At 49.5% G+C, this 14,196-nt stretch overlaps 1 protein-coding gene across 5 annotated transcripts in view; it reads right to left on the minus strand.

Annotated features, from left to right (window-relative positions):
• Nucleotides 1–314: 314 nt before the first annotated feature.
• The window catches only part of APLP2 (amyloid beta precursor like protein 2), a 69,587-nt gene continuing 55,705 nt past the window's right edge, over nt 315–14,196 (minus strand). For 2 of the 5 annotated variants that reach the window (XM_061203026.1, XM_061203024.1), the window contains 8 exons: nt 13,919–14,047; nt 10,851–10,950; nt 9,201–9,353; nt 7,245–7,280; nt 4,387–4,472; nt 3,581–3,655; nt 3,103–3,258; nt 315–1,781 (listed from right to left, as the gene is read on the minus strand). In XM_061203026.1, the coding sequence (XP_061059009.1) occupies nt 1,680–1,781; nt 3,103–3,258; nt 3,581–3,655; nt 4,387–4,472; nt 7,245–7,280; nt 9,201–9,353; nt 10,851–10,950; nt 13,919–14,047 (837 nt within the window). In that variant the 3' untranslated portion in view covers nt 315–1,679. Of the gene's footprint in view, nt 1,782–3,102; nt 3,259–3,580; nt 3,656–4,386; nt 4,473–6,966; nt 7,134–7,244; nt 7,281–9,200; nt 9,354–10,850; nt 10,951–13,918; nt 14,048–14,196 lie in introns of those variants that run through there. The other 3 variants (XM_061203027.1, XM_061203025.1, XM_061203028.1) reach the window with 2 other exon arrangements.

The following is a 14,196-nucleotide window of genomic DNA, read 5'->3' on the forward strand; positions in this document are numbered from 1 at the left end:
AGGGAGGTCTGAGGTTTAGCCAATTACAATTTTAGAAAGCAGAAAACACAGTGGAGGAAATCATTAAAGAAATAATGAAAGACCAGTTCTCTGAGATCAATAAAAGGCACCAGCTTTGAGGCTGAAGCACTTTCCCTCTTATTTTTTAAATGAAAAACAGAATTCAAGCCCAAGAGTCCAGCTTCCTGTACCAATTCCTGCCTCTGCCGTGCACTGAGAGACCCTCCAGGGAAGGAAGCCACCACTGTCCAGGGCAGGAGGGTTAAAGCCATCACCCGTGAGTAATGCCAGGCCAATAAAACAAGGAGTCCTGGTGGAAGTTAAAGTATTTATTGATGTGTTTAAACTCTGTACATTCTCCACAGATCAGATTAAGGAGTTTGTAGGTGAAGTTTATCTGTGCATAGTGGGAACAGACATGGATGGGGAAGAGACATGGATGGGGTAAAGGGGAGGAAGAAGAAAAAAAACAGTCACAGGGGAATAGAAAAAAAAATACACCACAGGTTACCAGAACCTTCAGAATTATAAAAAAAAAAAAAAAAAAAAGGAAAAGAAGGAGCTGTGAGCGTCAACATCAACTATACAAGCATCACAAAGACTCATGTGAAGGAAACAAAATCTTCAAAGCTTTCCATGGGGTCTACAGATCATCCTGTGTACAGCTTGGAGCATCCACCTTCCAGAGAAAAGCAAACCTCCCGCATCCTCCCTAGGATGCCGGCCACCTCCTCCTGCTGTCTTCTCTCAGTGAACGGCGGGGACGGTGGAGACCAGTGCCTTTGGAGGGGGTGGGAAATGCCCAAAGAGGAAAACAGCACATCTGGACATTACTCGGGAGAGAAGTGAGCGGTCAAAAGCTACGGTGACTCAACGCGGACAGTGGAAGAACGTCATGTACAAACTACAGGCTAATTTCTGTGGAAGAACTGGATTCAGAAGGAACGCAGTAGCGGCCCTAATCTGTACACGCGCGGCTCGCTGAAAGATGCTGGAACTCAAATGCTTGCTCTGAGCGCCTCCTTGGTGACAGGACTCGTCTGGAGACACCCAGGTACCCAGTGGTGGGCGCACCAGACTTCCAAGAAACTGGTCCTTCAAAGGAATCTTGAGAGGGGTACCATGATGTATTTTAAGGATCAATTACGGCTCCTACTTCAGTTAGTTTCTCAGCAACTTTCTGAAAGCTGATTTAAAGCTTTAAATGAGGAATACTGCCTCTTTTTTTAAAATAAAAACCAGGACAGTGAGCCGTGAAGAGCTGATTTACACAATGCTGCTGGAACAAACGGCCTGCGTGTAGCATGTACAGTCTATCACTGAAAATCAACATTTTCCATTTCTACAGAGAGCATGTGTGAGACAATACGATAGAAGTGGGACTCCTGATTAAGTTAAAAAAGAAAACTGCATCAGTCAAATATCTGTAATAGATAATTTTTTCACTTCATTTAAGGTCTATATATCATATATTGTTATATTAACATTTTTTTCACCCATTTAAAAAGAATGGAAATTGTGATTCTACAGTAGTACTTTATAGTCTTAATGATCCAGGAGGTCTGAGTGTAAGATGAAATCCTCTGGAAGTAACTGTCGGTCAGTTGTAGATCCAAACCTCTGGACATCTGCTGCCTGCCTCACCCCCCCACTCCAGCCGGGTGTCGTGCTTCGCCTGCTTAAATCTGCATCTGCTCCAGGTATTTGTAGGTTGGGTTTTCGTAACCATGATTCTGCATCTTGTTCAGGTGACGCTCTTCTGGGGTGAGCATTGGGTCGACCTGCAGGAACAAAGATGGGGGTTATTGCGTGAGCCCAGGGGAACTTCCCAGGGCATCAGCAGACCTGAGCTGTACGATCCCCGGGGACCACGGGGTGGACCAAACAAGAGCAGGCGGTGAGGACCCTGGAGGAGGAAAGAGAAAAGAAGAGGGTCAGAGAGGCTAGGCTGCTGAAAGCTGGAGTCCACGTTGGAGAAAACAGTGAGCTGAATCTCCCAGCACCACAGTGACAAGCCTCAGCTCTGCTGCATCTCTGCGGGGCAGCCTCGGCGAGGGCCAAGGAGCAGGACCAGATGACCTCAGGTCCCCTCCAGCCCTGGAACCCTACAACTAGGCCAGTGTCCAGCAGGAGGTGAAGCCAGATAACTAAGACACACGCATTTGCATTCATTTCCCCCAGCATATTCTATTCTTTATTGTATTCATTTTCTAGAATCAAGACACTGTGGACATTCCCACCACTCACCAAGAACAAGTGTAAGTAAGCAGTTCTAATCACAAATGAGCAGAAGATGGCAGAGAAACAGCCTCATCTGGCTCTTTCCAAATTTACTGTTGCTTTTCTCCCCATTGAAAAAGAAGAGTGTTATTCCTATTTCATATTTTTAAGACTCAGATTCACTCACATTGCCATTGTTGCCTGAACTGTCATATACCTGGTTTTCTCCTTATAAAACACGTCAAAAAAAAGCAAACTATGGGGCTTCCCTGGTGGCGCAGTGGTTGAGAATCTGCCTGCCAATGCAGGGGACACGGGTTCGAGCCCTGGTCTGGGAGGATCCCACATGCCGCGGAGCAGCTGGGCCCGTGAGCCACAATTACTGAGCCTGCGCGTCTGGAGCCTGTGCTCCGCAACAAGAGAGGCCGCGATAGTGACAGGCCCGCGCACCGCGATGAAGAGTGGCCCCCGTTTGCTGCAACTAGAGAAAGCCCTCGCACAGAAACGAAGACCCAACAGAGCCATAAATAAAAATAAAAAAAAAAAAGAAAGCAAACTAATAACAAAGAAAGAAAGAAACAGTATTAGCAGTCCTTCATTCTCAAACATCTATAACGCACCTGAAAAAAAAGGGAACGCTAAGGAAACAATCTGAGAAAACAGTTTTCACCCTGTGCAGCATAAAATGCTCCTATGCTCTCCTCGCATTCATGGTCGAAGCCCAAATTAATGTTAAGAGTTGGCAACAGCTCTCGTGACAGGATCAACTCGACTCAGCTGAGGCTGACTTCCGAGACGTGACCTAATAATCCAGAGAGTCATCTGACTGACGCGCAGCCCCTGACGAGACGCTCGAATTCTGCAAGGCCCCCGACAGCTCACCTCCACGATCCCATGGCTGATGGTGCCGTACTGCCTCTTCCTCAGCATCACCAGGCTGATGACGATGACCGTGGCGATGGCCACCGCAATGACCAGCAGACCAATGAGGGCGCTGCTGCTCAGACTGAAGTCCTCCCGCAGGGGCCCCACGGATTCCTAACGTAACGAAGCAGACGGGCGACAGGGTGTGAGAGACGGCAAGCAGTGGGGGAGGCCGTGAGCCTTCGGTCGCGCCTCCAGAAACCCAAGGGGGCACCCGGACCCTGCCATCCAGGTCGCCGGACAGGTGGGGGGAGCCCCCACCTCTTGCAATCTCCATGGAGATTCGAGCTTGAGCTCTCTTATCCGAAAGCACAGGGGAAATGGGGGACGAGGGACCTTTGATAGCTTAAGATAGCACAAGGTGATCCCAGGAGGGAGAGAAAACGGCCGAGGCTGGCGTGGGACCTGCCATCAGGTTTTGGAGCGGGACACATACCGGCCCCTCCTCGAGGCCTCCGACCCTCTCGGCGTTGAGAATCATTTCCTTCACGTCCAGGGTCTCATCAATGACCTGAAACGGGTGGGGGGTGGGGGGAGAATGTCACCAACTGGGAGGGAGGGCAAATTTAGTGTGTCAGTGTAACTGCTTCTCGTCCCCTCCATTTACCATTTGGTGGAGGGAAGCAGACGCCTGATGGACACCCACTAACCCATCAGCTCTGCGCCACTCACCTAAGTCCGCTCACCAGACCCCTGAACAAGGCAGCAGGTGTGGGTGCAAAACTACTGTACAGCAGTTGGTCTTTTAAGGGCTGTCCCCTGCGTTTCCCTTTAGGTAACCCTTGTGGAGATATTTCAGCACAGATTACCAAGCAGCCAGGTTTAAATATCAAATTCAGTTAAAGATAATCCAGAAATGTAAGTGATAAAAATGCTAGATGAATAATTAATAGGTGGTATAAACCTCAGGCAGCGTAAGAACCAAATTCAACTCTATTCCATTTCCAAGTTATTAAATCTCTACTCATTTGAAATGGCCTCTCATATTTTATTCATGCCTTTAGTTGCAAATATATTTTCCACCGTATAGCAAGAGACGAGCTACTGCTGAAAAATAATTCTTTATTCACACCCAGACTCTACACAATACAGCGCATCTGTGGAAGCAGTCGGAGCCTGCCCGTCTGCGAGCCTGTGGAAACGGACACGTGGAGGTCCATCTGGGAAGCATCTAAAACGGTGCGACTCACTCTAATTATTCCCAAAGTTATCACGGGCACAGAGCAGGGGGAAACGGCTCACCATATTTTCATCCACTTTCTTCTTACTGTTAATCACTTTCTCCTCGGCCCCGATCAGTCCTCCTTCCTGCTCTCCCAATGCAGATCCTGTGTGGAGAGAGCACACCTGAGTCTCCTGGGACAGGCTGACCGCTCGCCAACCTCACAGAAGCAGCAGACTCCCTCCTGAGGGCCAGGGAGCCCTCACCGAATGCCCCCTCCCCTTTCTCGATATGCTGCCTGTTCCCATTTTGGAGGACGCACCGTGCTCCACAGGGGTGAGTGACGCAGGACCGATGGGCGTCATGGAGGAGGAGAGAGTGCTGTGCTCACTGTGCAAGCCTTCAGGAGAGGATACTTTTTGTACTATAAACAGAAGCTGGATCCAAAGGCATTCCAGCATCAAAACACCCGCGACCCACCCTGTGACATTACCAAGCACCCACTACCCCTCAACTCACTCCTTTGACACTTCCTCCGAGTGGAAGACCTGCCACACCAGCAGCGAACCTGCATGCCTGCCTCAGGCACCGTCTTTTACGCCACAGGCAATTCTTTCTGCCTGAAATACCCTCCCTGACCTTATACCCTTCCTATCTGTTCTTCAAGCTGCAGCTCTTTTTGGAGGACATTCCCAGGTTATAGTACTTAGAGTCACTGTTCTTAATTACTGATTTTCTTCTGTGTCCCTCACCAGGATGTAACCCTCCCGGGGCTTATCAGACGGTCACATCCTCAGTGGTTATGACAGAATGAATAGGAAGGAAGCCTTCCCTACATGGGAGAATTCTAACGCCGGGGTGGATGGTACCTTTCCATAAACAGAGCAAGAATGGCAACAGTCTCTTGTCAAGGTCAGACGTTGCCTGGGCCGGCATCACCTGTGCGTGGCACTCCTGACGACAGTGTCCAAAGGCGCAGCACAAACCCAGGGAGAGGAAAAGTGAGGCGCAATCGTCTCTATTTTTAGCCCCAGAGCATGTGACTCCTAGCTCTCCTACGAGTGCCTCGTTAATAATATTATATACAGTGCTACATAGACGCCTGTGATTTGAACCTTTTATAAATAGATCAACCTGGCGGCATACTCGGCATTCTAAGGTGACCACCCGTAAGTGAGCAAGATGCCGACACAAGTATTTGCAAAGCATTGCTGTCCCAGGCTGCCAGAGGCCCAGCCACAGCAAAGCTCTCCAGCTCGCGGCCAGACCCGCTCTGGACCCAGAGCCGCTAGTAACCGCACTGCAGCTGCTGAGCCCCCGGGGCCAGCTAACCCTTAACTCGTTAGACTGCAGCCAGAAACGAGGCAGCCTTTTTTCCACAGCTTTCATTTTAAAGACGAGTTTCACAACTTGATTCTAGGGTGAGTTAAACCAGGGCCGGCTTTTGTAGTCTCCAAATGTCAATGAAACAGCAACAGTGCATTTCAGCTATGTGAGAAAGAGGACTCTCTCTCAGCAGGACGCTCATGACCCAGCCTAACAAACTCTAACTCTGCGCTCTTTCCATCTCTCTCTCTCCTCCTCCTCCTCAGAATTTCAAAGGTCATAGGGCAGGATCCTATTTCAAAAATAACGTGGCACTGAACCAACAGATTTAAAGTCCTACTACCAGTCCTCAGACTCTCCTAACACTTTTTTTGGTGGTACAACCCTCATGTTTCTTTAACACGGACCCAAGGCACTTTGGTTTTATAGAATGAATAAACAAGGGAATTTAACAGACCAAAAGTTAATGTTTAAACGATTCCAACGAATAACAGTTGAAGCATAAGGACAAGTTAAACGTTTAGAAAATTCATCTTCATCTAAACATATCCAAGATGTGCTGCTCAGAGGAACGCCCACACGGTGATGAAGAGGCAGATCCAAGTAGCACAGAACAAAGCACGTGCACACGAGTGACTTCTGTAGAGCCAGCTCACACCCTTGTGTTCTGAGAAGCAGCGCACACACCACTGCCAAACCCTCAGCCAGGGCACAGCACGAGGCAGCCCGGTCAGTCCGTGAACACGTGCCCTTGTTCGCGATGACCCTGGAGGCTGGACTGCCCCCCGCTCCGCCCCCCCGGAAAGGCGGCAGCTATACCGCGGTCTATGAAACACCACGGGCTCTGAAGACGGAGGAAGCTGAAGTTCAGATTCTGGTTCCTCCACTTCTTAAACTCATGACTGAACTCTGAGGCTGCTTCAACTGCCTTATCTAGCAAAGAGAGCTAATAACCCTACCTCCAGTGTGTTCAGTGGGTTAAACGAGATCAAGTGTGCAAGCATTCAGCCTGTGCTCACACGCAGTTAACTTCATCTGAAAAGTGGAGACGCGTTACAGCAAGAGTTCACTTGTCTCAACCTGTTTCATCCATCAGCTTCTACCATGTTCTGAGGGATGCTACATCTCGGGGGACATGAGACAGCTGGAAACAGACACTCGGGCATGGACAAAAGGCAAAGGACAGCTAAGAAGAAAGGGAAAAGATGTATGTGGGAGCAGCAGAGAAAAAGAGGTAAAATAAAATGACTCTCCACCCGACCATAAGCATGTTTTTATTTATCCTAGGAATTTGCAACCAACCTGTTTAAGCTGGATATACTTTTAAGGTCTACCCAGCTTAAAAGGATTTATGAAGGCTCTACTTTGGTTACTCTGTATTCCTCTGTACTCTCTGGACATCCAGAAGGGCAGCTCAGGATGGCCACCGGGTAAGCAAACCCACGGACACTGGGTTCTGGGTGCCGGAGGTCAGGCTCCTCTGGTCCTCCCACAGCCATGTCTGAAGGCATGAGGTGGAAAACATCAGGTGATGGAATGGAACGGAGCGTGAAACTTCCGGGCAAGTGAAAGGAATGAAGGTCTTAGGGGGTACATCTTTGACAAAACCAACCTGTTTTCATTGGGTGATACACTTCCGGCTGAGTGTCTAGCAGAAAGGAAAGCAACAAAAACAAAACAGCACAAGAGGAGATTAAGAAAAAAATCCCTTCTTTCAAAATTCCTACCTTTGACTTGACTTTCTCTATAACGTGAACAAAAGCATATTCTTCCTTACAAACTGGGCCTGAGCTGCCCCACAAGCAAACGGCGGTAAGAGCTACAGCAGAGGACTGGAAGGAAGGGAGAGAAGGCAGGCGGTCTTGGGTCTTTTGGGGGAACTTCTGTGAGATTCCCAAATTATTTAGCTTAGCCCCAAGTTATTTTTCTTAGAAAATAACAAAAACACAAGTTAGCACTGGTTGTGGTTTTCTGAGGAGACAAGGTCCTAGTTCACAAATATCCAAGCAAGACGCGCCCCCATCCCAACAAGCTGAGGAAGTAGGGCCACCCTACGGCCCCGTGGGTGGTGTCTGAGAGAGCAGGCTTAGGGAGTGCGCTGGCACCTCGTTATTTATCTGGCTCCTTCCTCGGATTCTCTTTTACTATCAGAGGGTCAACTGTACTGAGTCGGTACCTCTGAGAGCTGGTTTAGAAGGAGGGCACTTGTGTTAGGGTCTGGAGGCCGAGCTGGACGCCCCCTTCCTCGGGCCTCCGTAGTAGCACCACTGGATCTGCCTAGGAGTCAGGACCGCATCAGCTCAGGCTCACATCCCTACTCTCTACCTACAGAATACGTGACCCTGGGCAGACATTTAACCTCTTTAAACCTTGGATCCCCAAACGGGGAGCACTCCCAGTCCCTACCTCAGAGGGTTATTCTGGGAAAACAATATAAACGAGAGCATCCATGCACAGTGCTTAGCCGAGGCTGGCGTAACAGGAGGACTCTACAGCGGTGGCCACTACTTTTATCATCACCACCATCAGCCACAACAGCAGCAGGCCAATAAATAGAAACTGATTCCACACCCTGATCTCAGGGCCTGGGCTCGGCAGCTTGTTTATTTCTGGTGCAGACCCACAGCTTCTTTTTTTTTTTTTTAATTTATTTATTTTTGGCTGCGTTGGGTCTTTGTTGCTGCGCGCGGGCTTTCTCTAGTTGCAGCGAGCAGGGGCTACTCTTCTTTGCAGTGCGCGGGCTTCTCATTGCGGTGGCTTCTCTTGTTGCAGAGCACGGGCTCTAGGTGCGCGGGCTCTAGGTGCACGGGCTTCAGTAGTTGCAGTGCATGAGCTCAGCAGTTGTGGCTTGCGGGCTCTAGAGCGCAGGCTCAGTAGTTGTGGCACGTGGGCTCAGCAGTTGTGGCACGTGGGCTCAGTAGTTGTGGCTCGCGGGCTGATTTGCTCCGCGGCATGTGGGATCTTCCCGGACCAGGGCTCAAACCTGTGTCCCCTGCATTGGCAGGCGGATTCTTAACCACTGCGCCACCAGGGAAGTCCCCAAACCCACAGCTCTGAGAGACCCCTACAGACGTCGAGAACCGGCAGGGAATGGAAGAAAGCACACCTGTGCAGGAGGAGGCAGAGGGACAGCTTCTCAGCCCGCCTCGCACTCGAGTGGGTCAGGTCACCTCTGCAGCCCCCTGTCACCTACCTCCCAAGGCTCTTAGGAAAAGATGATGACAACCCAGAACACGAAAGTGCTATTTAAGCTGCCAAGGGGCTTCCACGTGGAAGGCCTCACACACTGGAGGCAGCTGATGGGACCAGGACAAACAGTGGGCTTTAGGCAAACTGTCCATGAAATGCGAGAAACATCACAAACCTCCCGACGTTACTGAAGGCTCCCCACTCGGTGCGTGCAGGCGGCAGGTGCTCGGTGAATCCCGGCCCCTCCCCTGCTCGACCTGCACCGGGAACACAGCCTCCCCAGCACAAGCCCGCCCCAGATCTGACTTCAGTTTTCTAACTGCATTCTTCCCCGCCCCCCGGCCCCCGCTGCCAAGCTGGGCTGTTAACGCACACGCACCTTCGTTCTCAGGCAGGGGCGGGAAGGGATGGAGGGGGCGGAACGGCAGGACCTCGTCGCTCTCCTCCGAGCTCACCCGCACGTCCACGGGGGTCTCTGAGATGGAGGCGGTGAACTGGTCCATGTCCGCTCGTTGTTCCTGAAGCAGCTCATCTGACAAAGACAGACACGCAGGGGCCAGCTTTGCAGAGGGATCTGGTTCCTAGGCACAGGACAGCCTGCATGGGGCTAATTCGCGTCATTATGGGTGGGATGCGAGCTCTGCCTAAAGGGGCGTCTCACCAGCTCACAACACGGGCCACGCACGACCCCCTCCTCTCTCCTGAGGGTGTGCCCCCTGACTCCGCTGACTGCAGATCCCCGGCGCTGGGAACCCCACGGCTGCATCCTGGGCCCCCCTCTCTCCTCGATCAACTCCCTCTGGGTAAGTGGTTTCCTCCTACGGCACAGTTTTAACTACCATCCACGGATCGTGACTCCCAAACCTGTATCTTGCACCTGCACCCCCGACCTCTGGCTCATCCACCTGGTAGCCTACTTCACACCTCCACTTAATGTCTGAGGGCAATTTCTATTTTAACAGGTAAAGAGAATGCAGCACCTGAGCAACATGTAGCCTCACCACCCAATCAGTTGCTCACAGGGAAACCGGGGCAGAGCCAATGCTTTTCTTTCCCTCAACCCCCTGCCCCACCCAGCCCATCAGCACATCCTGTTCACCCTTCCTCTGACACACATCCTCAGGACCACTCACATCTCCATCGCCTCCATTCCCATCTCTGTGCACTCAGCCACTCCCTCCCTCCTGGATTTTTACAACTGCTTCCTGGGTGGTTTCCAATTTTCATCAGCTCTCAACAGAGCAGTCTAGTAATTTTTTTTTAAGTTCACATTTTTTAAAAACATAATCCAGATCTAGTCACCTGCTGGTTTAAAACCCTTGAAGGGCTTTCAGTTATCCTAGAATAAAATCCAAACTCCTTGATTTTGCTAAAATCTCTCTATTTAAACGTCAGACTCTGCGGTCATCGCTTCCTGTGCTCAGTGTTTCCCCCCTGGGGTCGCCGTGTGGGGGGCTCCTCCTTATCATTTGGTTCTCAGGTTTCCCCCAAGGGAGCCTGACCACCAGGCACCCTCCCCGTCCCACCCCAGTTTCACCTCTGGCACAGCACCCATCCCCACGGACACTCGTTTTCCTGACCGTTCCCTCCTCCTAAAATGTTAGCTCCAGGAGGTCTGTCTATTGGTACACATTTTACTCTGTGCCACACAGTAGACACAACAAACGTTTGTTGGATAAATGAAGAAGAGAGAGACCAGAAGAGGGAGAAGAAGTGAGAACGTGAATAAACAGATGCCTTAAAATACGCCAGCAATTAAGGGGGAAAGGGTAACGGGAGACTCGCTCAGTCCCTTGCAAATTCACACCCTAGATTTTTCTTCCGGTAACAGAGTGAAGGTCAATGAAACTCAAGGCTCTGTGGCTCCCAGCCAGGACCTGACCCTGCCACGTGAGCCCCCGACTTCTGAGCCCGTGGCACGCTGATGCCCGGCTTCGTGGCCTCGCGTGTCCTGTTTCTCTCATCTGGCACCGCCATCGCTCCTGAGCACAAGCCCCGCCTGACTGTGATGCAAACAGTCGGCACCCACCAATTTCCTCTTGGATTTCTTGGGCCACGTAAGGTACTTTGTAGAGCAGAGAAAGGCTCTGGTTCCGTCTTTCTTCAATCACGTGGAGATGTGTCATCACCTGCAAGCACAGGATGGGGGAGAGGCCTTGTCACCAGAACAGCCGGGCCAGCCTGACACCCACACTCTTCTGCAAAGACCTATGTTCTCTACAGAGTCCAGCAAAGCAGCTGGTCAGGGGGGCAGTATGAATCCTCCCCGTGTTTACTGGCCACCGTAGTGTAAGAATGTGTGTATTACCTCTTGGTGATCTAAGGATTTATCCAGAGAGTGCTCCAAAGTTAAGGGAGAATTTTAAAAATTTCCTTAGCCAAGTATTGGTTTGGTTTTCACAGGAGGCGTTTGCTAACTGTACTGTAAAAAAAGAACCCAAATTTGAACAATGCCAGACACTCAGGAAGGTCCTTCTGAGTGAAAGAGGAAATGAGTTGGTCAATTTTTACCACTGGTCAGACAAGATGAGGTAACAAGGGAGTGAAATCACTGGTTAAAAAGTAGATGTGAGGGGTGGGACCATTCATGGATTTTGCTTAGTGAAGCAGCTGCTTGAAATGATTATCACAGTGAGCATCAGAGCTAGTTTATTCCTATTTAACTAAATTAGCTATTCCTTCAAAACTGCACACTGAAGTATAAATAAACCTGATTTTTATGGGGTGATAAGGAAGGCATATCTACCATCTGCCTTACATAGCTCACTGCCTTTTCTGAATACAGAAGTTCCAAGGTTGTTCATCCAAAGAAAAAAGAAAAAAAGTCATTAAAGTGGTCACTGAATTTTATTAAAAAAAATTTTTTTTGTCACTGAATTTGAGAGGTTTTCAGGGTGGAAATGAGATTTGGACTACATCCACCCCAATGACACTGTGAAGCACGTGGCTGTACGTCACACAAGCTCCTCAGGAAGGCTAATCCCACCAGGCTACACCTGCAGCCACCGAGCTCTTCCTAAAGAGGGCGCTCTGAGCCAATGGATTAATTATGTGGGCTTGAAGCCATTAACATGAAGGGTCAAAATGAAAAAAAGTTAAATGGAAAGGTGCTTTTATTGTAGATTGATGTCTCTCTGACCTATAAAAGCAAAGATGAAAGCAATTTAATTTTATACTTGCCATTCTTTCAATCAAGTAAATTGATGGGAAAGCACCAGAGTGAGTGCCTTAGGGAATAAACGCAAGTGGAAATGGAACCGTGAGCTCCCCAGTCTCAGCAGTGGTGACACTGCCACATGTCAGAGGAATTAAGGAGCCTGGCAGAGGACGGTTCCTACACCCACGAGGACAAGACCACAGGGTGGGATGCTGGGCGCCAGGGTCTTTGGAGGGCGCCCTGGAGCTGCAGTGTGTGGGGGGAGACAGCAGCACATCACTCACACCTCAAATCGAGTGCACACGTTCTAAGAGGCTCAACATATTCAGGGTTTTCTAGAGTTTACATAACAGGACAGGGAACAGGCCAAAGGCCAGTGTAATCCCGCGGCCGAGCTGCCCCAGAATTAAGGGCTCCGAGCAGACAGCAAACATCACACAGCAAAGATGCTCCGCCTCCCAGGGCACTCAGGTGGTTCCCCGATCCTGGCTCGCAGGTTGATTGAACACACTGATCAAGGTCTCACTTTCCTTCTATTCTCACCATACAAAACAGGCTGTTTTTCTATAAAATACTACATAATAGTCTAGATTTTCTACAAAAAAAAAAAAAGATTACATTTTTTAATTTTAACTTTATTTATTTATTTTTGGCCGTGCCATGCGGCATGTGGGATCTCAGTTCCTCAACCGGGATTGAACCTGTGCCTCCTGCATTGGAAGCGTGGAATCTTAATCACTAGACCGCCAGGGAAGACCTACGTTTAAAAAAAAAAAAAAAAAAAAAATCGGGTAGACCTGAAAAATTCTAACCCCTGTCAGGATGTAAACTTTTCCCACCTGAGCTTCCTGGAAGCTACCCGAGGTCTGCTGGCCTTTTCTCCTTCTCTTCTACTCCATCCAGCTTCAAACAGAGCCTTAGCTCCAGGCCCCCAGCAGAGGCCCCGGGGGTCCCCAGACCCATGCCCTTCCCACTTTTTAGGACACTGAGTTCTTTCATTCCCTGAACACCCAGCTGCTAATGTGGGCTCCGTATGTTTAAGGACAATTCTTCTCCATCTTTACAGTTAGCATAATTAATTCCACACAACTGTGAGCTGCTCAAGGGCAGACAGGATTCAACTATGTGTGGTCAGATGCTGGAGCAGAACTGGGCAGCAGATGGGGCCGTAGGGGAGCCCCCCAGGGCTTCTGGGAAGTTCCCCTACAATCACACCACAGGAGCAACAGGAGGCAGGAGGGGACAGGTTCCCAGCCTGTGCACGCTGGGTCCCCGCAAGCAGCACAGGGCTGGGTCCCCGCAAGCAGCACAGGGCTGGGTTTAAAATACGGGAGGAAATAGAGTAAGATCAGTTATGGCATCACAAGGCCCTCTAGGAAAACTAACAGGCAGACTGTTTTAAAGGAAGCTAGCAGTCTTGTAGGCTAGTTCATTTCTATGAATACAAGACAGTAAAACTCAAGTTAATACACGTTCAAAACGAAAATCAGAAAAGTAGGTCCAGAAACAAACCTCTACAGATGACTGCAAAGACCAGTAGGACGCAGCACGGGACAAAACCCAGGGATGTAAAGTGTCTAAACACAAAAACTATACCGTACAAAAGAGACCAATTTTTAAGATGTGCTTGATATATTTGCCTAGAAAGAGATTTCAAATATTAATTCTGGTGGGACCCTCAGCCAGAAATAAACTGATATAAAAATGATCTCTTCAATATAATCATGCATTCCTAAACCTTCAAGAACAGTTTAAGTAGGACATACTTAATATTAAAAAGTATGGAAAAGATATTTCTTAAATAGTACCTTTGCAAAAACCAACTCTTGTACCTACTGTCTTTGGAAATCCAAAATCATTTCCTGAGGACTAACAACAACAAGCACGACCATCCGTGCTGCCCGACCACCGGTCAGAGCGGTCTCTCCTGTCTGGTGTACCTGGGACTTCATCTGGGCTGCCTTTTCGGGGTCGACAGCCAGCACGTGCTGGTAATGACGGATGGTGTGGAGGCGATCTTTGTTCTCAGCGCGGACGTAGCGCCGCAAGGCTTGGAGAATGCGATGGGGCTACAAGAGAGAACAGTGGTTTTCACGTCCAGAGACTAGGGAACTGAAAACAGGCAGGAAAACGAAGCTTTAAAAACTCACTAAGAAAGTCAGCCTCAGCGAGGCCCAGGAATGAAAGCTGTACCTTTAAGAGCTTTCAGTTACCAAGT

This window comes from Eubalaena glacialis, chromosome 10 (genome assembly GCF_028564815.1).
Source record: "Eubalaena glacialis isolate mEubGla1 chromosome 10, mEubGla1.1.hap2.+ XY, whole genome shotgun sequence".
NCBI lineage: Eukaryota > Metazoa > Chordata > Mammalia > Artiodactyla > Balaenidae > Eubalaena > Eubalaena glacialis.